Source organism: Colletotrichum orchidophilum (genome assembly GCF_001831195.1).
Source record: "Colletotrichum orchidophilum strain IMI 309357 chromosome Unknown Scaffold_119.1, whole genome shotgun sequence".
In the NCBI taxonomy this organism is placed as follows: domain Eukaryota; kingdom Fungi; phylum Ascomycota; class Sordariomycetes; order Glomerellales; family Glomerellaceae; genus Colletotrichum; species Colletotrichum orchidophilum.
The window spans coordinates 7,304-14,004 of NW_019173075.1; the positions used below are offsets into that span (position 1 = coordinate 7,304).

Here is a 6,701-nt window from a genome sequence, read left to right on the forward strand (position 1 = left end):
CACAATTGCATACCACCCCGAGATCCCCATCCCGCACGCCCCTCTTCGACGACCGAATGACCAAGTGCCTAGGCAAATCACTCGCACCGCACTGCAAGCAGGGGGGGAGAGAGTAAGCAAACAAGGGAAATTCTAGATCACGGCGAGCCGCTACGCTTCGAACCCTTGAACTTCGATTTTTCGTTACCAAAACTTTCACCACATTCGCATTCTCTTTTCCCTTCCCCTCGTCGGCCTCTTCCTTCTTTCTGGCCCTCACTTCCTCCTGCGTCGTCGCACCTTATCATCTGCATCAACCCATCACTCTGCGCGCCTTCGCCCCATGTCAAGTCCACTGATTACGGACTTTCGAGCCTCTCCCGGCGAGGCCTCGTTCACATTGTAACTGCGTCGGAGTCGATAGACTTTCAGGTCTCTCCCCAGATTCAAGTGAGGACATGGACGCCCCGTCCGACGCCCAGCGGCCCTCCGTTTCCTTTCTCAACCGCTCCGCGACAAATTCCTCCTCGGAGGCGACGCCTATTGCCAGCGTCCGTTCCGACTCGGTCGCGCCACACTTGCCAGACTCGTCCGCAGCTCCTACTCCTGTCTCCATCAACGCTCCCCTAAGCTGTTCTTCGTCATGGAGTGCCAGTTCTGACCGCCAACTCGGCCACAATGCGAGCCCCGATCCCTCAGATCGCGTCTTCCCGATCCGCTCTGTCGTGCGTGTTGATCGTACCGGCAGGGCCTCTGGCGAGCATGACTACTTCCCCAGAATACCCGACCATGGCCAATACCAAGCTCCTCGTCCGAGCAATCCTCGAATCGAGACCGCCGCCTCCGAAGCTGTTTCTCGTCGCGATTCTACGTCCACGCCTTCATCCAATGTCATCTTCCCTGGCGCTCGTCAAGGAATCCAGACGAGGAGAAAATTCGCCGGATCTGGTCCTATGTCCAGCGTCCAAGCCGATGCTGCACGTCACAACAACTCCCAGCCACTGGATATATTTCAGGATGTTGCCTCAGACGCAGAAGAGGAATCAGTGCCTGGTGACGACCAATCGCAATACCAGTCTTCATCTACCAGTGCCCTTGGCGACACGGCTGGCGACAATCTCCTGACAGCGCGTTTTAGATATGTCATGACGGACGAGGGGCATCATGTCATCACAGGCACTGATGGGGTCCTCCAATGTTGCGAGGATGAACCCATCCATACCCCCGGAGCCGTGCAAGGATTCGGCGCATTGGTGGCCATCCGAGAAGAAAGCCACGGCCAGTTTTCTGTTCGCTGCGCCAGCGAGAACACCGAGAACTTGATTGGATACGCGCCACAGCAGCTCTTTCGACTCAAAAGCTTCCTGGATATATTGAGTGAGGAGCAACAGGATAACCTACTGGACCACATCGACTTCATTCGTGACGAAGACGCCGACCCAGCTATCAACGGACCCGAAGTCTTCAGTCTTTCTATTCGCCCGCCAAAAAAGAAGAGCGTCAAACTTTGGTGCGCAATTCACATCAGTCCTGCTCATCCCGACCTTGTGATTTGCGAATTTGAAGTCGATGACGACCACCAATTTCCACTCCGACCGCCAGAAGAGTCTACGCCAATGAGCCCTGAAGACACGTTACAGTCGAATCCTACCTCGGAGGAATTAGCAGAGAGTACTGAAATCCTCAGTAAGCCATTGAGAGTACTGCGAAGCGCACGCAAGCGCCGAGGCGATGCTGGTGCCATGCAGGTATTCGACATCATGTCCCAAGTCCAGGAGCAGCTTGCGGCGGCCTCAAACCTCGAAGGTTTTCTCAAGATTCTCGTTGGTATCGTCAAGGAATTGACTGGCTTCCACCGAGTAATGATATATCAGTTCGATTCCTCCTTTAACGGAAAAGTCGTCACAGAACTCGTCGACACCTCGCACACCAAAGATTTATACAAGGGCCTGCACTTTCCCGCCTCTGATATACCGCGGCAGGCCCGCGACTTGTACAAGCTGAACAAGGTGAGGCTTCTATATGACAGGGACCTGGAAACAGCCCGTCTTGTCTGCAGGGCGAAAGAAGACCTTGAGGTACCGCTAGACCTCAGTCATTCTTATCTCCGTGCTATGTCGCCCATTCATATCAAATATCTGAAGAACATGGCTGTCCGATCATCAATGTCGGTGTCTATCAATGCCTTCAACGAACTTTGGGGTCTCATTGCCTGTCATTCCTATGGTCGTAAGGGCATGCGTGTCTCCTTCCCCATCAGAAAGATGTGTCGCTTAGTGGGAGACACTGCGTCCCGCAACATTGAGAGGCTGTCATACGCTACTCGACTCCAAGCCAGGAAGCTCATCAATACGGCACCGTCAGAGAACAACCCTTCGGGTTACATTATTGCCTCTTCCGACGATCTCCTGAAATTATTCGATGCTGACTTTGGCATGCTCTCCATTAGAGGGGAAACCAAAATCCTGGGCGACCTTGAACATTCGCAGGAAGCTTTGGTCATGCTGGAATACTTACGCTTGCGCAAGCTAACCTCGGTCGTGACCTCTCAGGACATCAGAGAAGATTTCCCAGATCTGCGATATCCCCTCGGATTTACCGTCATCGCGGGCCTGCTCTATGTCCCTCTGAGCGTTGGAGGAAATGATTTCATTGTCTTCTTTCGCAAGTGTCAAGTCAAGGAGGTTAAATGGGCCGGGAACCCGTACGAAAAAACTCTTCGCGAGGGCACTCAAGCTTATCTCGAACCTAGGAAGAGCTTCAAGACTTGGCACGAGACGATTCTCCGTAAATGCCGAGAATGGTCAGAGGAGCAAGTCGAGACAGCCGCCGTTCTGTGCTTGGTATACGGCAAGTTCATCGAGGTGTGGAGACAGAAGGAAGCTGCATTGCAAAGCAGCCGTCTCACGCGTCTCTTGCTGGCAAATTCAGCGCACGAGGTCCGAACGCCGCTCAATGCTATCATCAATTATTTGGAAATAGCGTTGGAGGGCTCACTTGACCAAGAGACACGCGACAATCTCGCCAAGTCACATTCCGCATCGAAGTCGCTTATATATGTAATCAACGATCTGCTTGACTTGACGAAAACAGAGGAAGGTCAGAATTTGATCAAAGATGAGGTATTCGATTTCGGAATGTGCATCCGAGAAGCGACGGATCCGTTCACCAACGATGCCAAGAGAAAGGGCATCGAGTATCAGGTCGTTGAGCATCCCGGGCTGCCACAGCATGTTTGCGGTGACAGCCGGCGCCTCCGACAGGCCATCTCGAATGTCGCAGCCAACGCAGTGCAGAATACGTCCAGCGGATCAGTCAATATCGAACTCTATGTTAGCGAGGTACTCGAACGACGAGTACGCGTCGAGATTGTCGTGGAAGACACTGGCAAGGGAATGACGGCTAAGCAGCTAGACACACTCTTCCGGGATCTCGAACAAGTCAGCGTCGAGACTGACGAAGTCAGCTCCATATTTCCAGACGACGATCAGGCTAGCAAAGACACTAGGATATTGGGTTTGGGCCTAGCTGTCGTTGCGAGAATCGTCCGCAATATGGACGGCCAGCTGCGGCTGAAATCAGAACTGGGGAAGGGGTCGAGATTTGTGATTCAGTTGCCGTTTGACCTGCCTGACGACCTGCCTGCACCTGCTGAGGGCGGTCAAAAGTCTGCGAAGTCAGCCGCTACTTCAAGCATAGCTTCTGTCACGATAGCAGCCATGCCGGATAATGACGGCGAGATGATGCTCATCGACCGCGGCAGCAAGTTATCGGCGGCTGAGGAAGGTTGGACGGATGCTCCGAGTGCCGAGACGCAGAGTCTCGAAAGTCAGAAGACGGCGGACACGGGTGGAAGTAGAATCAGTGGCCGGAGCTCGCGAAGTGATGCAGATCGTCTTATCGACGCGATCCAGACGCCCCTTTCCATCGGTGAAGTTGACATGAGCCGGCCGACGACGATGCGGCAGCATTCAAGGGAGCACCCTCAGAGACCGAAGTCTTCGGACAGTCACAAAGCTGCGGCCGCGGCTGCAAGCCGCACGATATCCCCCAACTCGCGCCGAAGCCATCCCAGTGTCTCAAGCATTTCGAATACCGAATCTTCAAAGCCTCAAGAAGTTGGCTACTCGACAGTTGCCGATGCGAAAACGCCCGTCAGAGCCGTCAAGGTGCCAGATGAGTACACGGATCAGCCGCCGAAGCCACCAAAGCCACAGCAAAGCGATTCCTCACGAATTCTATTCGAAATCAGCAACCGCGCAAAGCCAGGGGCTGCATCGGAGGCTGGCACTATCGGTAGCACTGTTGGCACCGCCCCAAGCGTCGTTTCGGGTGTTGATGAGACAAAACTGCAAGTTTTGATTGCGGAAGACGACCCCATCAATTTAAGAATTTTGCGAAAGCGCTTGGAGAAGTCTGGTCATCAAGTGTCACATGCTGTCAACGGCGAAGATTGTGCTACTGTCTACCAGGAGAGGCCAGAGGCCTTTGATGTAGTCTTGATGGACATGCAGGTATGTTATGATTTTCAGTTTGCCCATCGCTAGAGCCTCGTGCGATGCCTGTTAACACCTCGGCTTCCTAGATGCCAATCGTAGATGGCCTCACAAGCACAAAAATGATACGAACCCACGAAGAGTCCAGTGACCATGGTGGGCACTCAGCGATTGCGGCTCACAACGGCCGTATTCCTGTATTTGCTGTATCTGCATCTCTCATTGAACGAGAGAAGGACAAATACATAAGTGCCGGATTCGACGGGTGGATCCTCAAGCCTGTTGATTTCAAGAGGCTCAACACTTTGCTGTTAGGAATTGTGGATGATGAAGTGCGCTCATCATGTCTATATGCTCCTGGACAATGGGAACAAGGCGGCTGGTTCAATGTCCGAGACACCCAGGAGGGAAAGAGTGACGACGTATCAACACCTACAGACGCCCCGGAGTCTGCGACCACGGGAGCGTCTGCGGAAAGCCCAACGAACGAACCAAAAGACTCATCGCCGGAGATGGACAGTTCGAGCTAAGATTCATCAGTTTCTGGTGCAGCAACATAGTTGTGAGCGACCACTAGCACAGAGCATAGCTTCAAGGCGTTGCTTGTCAGCTACTTATTTCTCTCTTCCTCGAAGACGTCGTGCAACGTTATTGGCGGTGGAAATGTGGACAAGCGCCATATTGAGACCTCGATGAACCCTTTTGGTGTTTGGGAATGTGCGCAGACCTGGGAGTTGTCCGAGCATTGACGCTGAACAATATCGTCGTGATGGCTCTTGGCGAATACGGAGTTCATAGGTCAGTCAAAGGGATGGACCTTAAAAATGGGACACAAGCTTGTTGAAGCGTGATGAAAATAGATCTCAGGGGGATTCGGCAATGATGCCATGGCAAAAGCATACGGATTGCATGGGAAGGGACACCAGGGGGGCTCGAGGTCTGACAGGGCTCCGCACTGGGAGGCGTTCTCGAGTTTTGCAAAGAGTATATGTCATATCGTGGTTTTCAACAAAATATACCATTTACGGGCCTCGTCTGCGAGGCATATTTCAGTCCATGTTCATCATTCCCACCGGACGGTTCCGTGCGCAATGTCTTTGACATTATAAAATAATGGTGCCAGCGGCGGCGTATTGAAGCTGAAGGACGAGAAAGATACCTACAAGTCTTTCATTCACCCATCCAACACGTATCCGAGTCTCGACACAAGTCTTCGATCGCGTCCAGATCGGCTGTGCTTCATAAAGCGCGGTGGTGGAGGCTACCACGAAAGCAACGGAAAATGGAACAATGGCACGTGGCGGGCGATCTTCTGCCATGACGGCTGAAGACCCTGGACATACCTCACCAGGGGTGCAAAACGCACCGATATGGCTGACGTTTCTTTGTATAGGGCTGGTTTCGGGGCAACCCATCATCTTGTGGCAAGGGATATTAAATCCGGTCACTTGCCTGTGAGCTTTCAGTATTTTATTTTCAAGCTGCGGTGCCATTCAACCTCGCTTGGCGCATTGTGGGTTCGTCACGTTTGTCAGACTTACCGACTTCAGGAGGCGATGATCCTCTCATGCTGCTTCGGGGATCGGGGCACGACTTGAGTCAGGCCTTCTGCTCAACGCCACTTCAGAGAACCCCGAACCGCATATTGCGGGTCCCGTCTTTACGGTCCCTCGAAGAAAGCAAACCGAATGGCGAGGAGCGTGTGTTGAGTTCAAGGCTTGGTCGAAGCAGCCGGCGGTGGAAATAAGGCGGCGATGGTGGCCCTTGTGTCCGAAGATGGCGGATTAGTAGGAGAGGAAAAGAACAACACAGCGAGCGGCTTCCCCCGCCTTCTTCGTCGATGGGAAGCATGAAAGTCATGTCTCACGACGAACCGCGGAGCCGCGACGAGCTGCGTCGAGACAGGACGAGATAAGCATAGGCACGACAAGCAGTCAATCGTAGACGGCCAGCCCACGATGGGCAAGAATTCGGCCTCGGCTGCAGCAACTGGGCACGGGGGCGGCATCAGGGTCTGGCATGGGTGCGACCCGTGCTCTTTCATTCGTCTTTGGGCTCATGCTGTATTAATTCATCCTGTTTATCTCTCCGATTACGCGCATGTTAGACAAACCAGCCTGCGCTTCCTAGAAAATAAGACGCAAGTGCTCCGCTTCCTTCCACTCAACCCATCCACTGATCCTTCCTATTTCTTTGCTTCACTTCTTCACCCGCTAACTAATGAGA

At 53.2% G+C, this 6,701-nt stretch overlaps 1 protein-coding gene across 1 annotated transcript; it reads left to right on the plus strand.

The window, feature by feature from the left end:
* Positions 1-437: 437 nt before the first annotated feature.
* On the plus strand, positions 438-5,005 carry CORC01_11217 (hsp90-like protein; the record flags this gene model as incomplete). The annotated part of the gene is made up of 2 exons (XM_022622843.1): positions 438-4,493; positions 4,565-5,005. 2 exons carry the CDS (start codon positions 438-440, stop codon positions 5,003-5,005), a joined length of 4,497 nt encoding a protein of 1,498 aa, XP_022470607.1.
* Between the last annotated feature and the right edge of the window lie 1,696 nt (positions 5,006-6,701).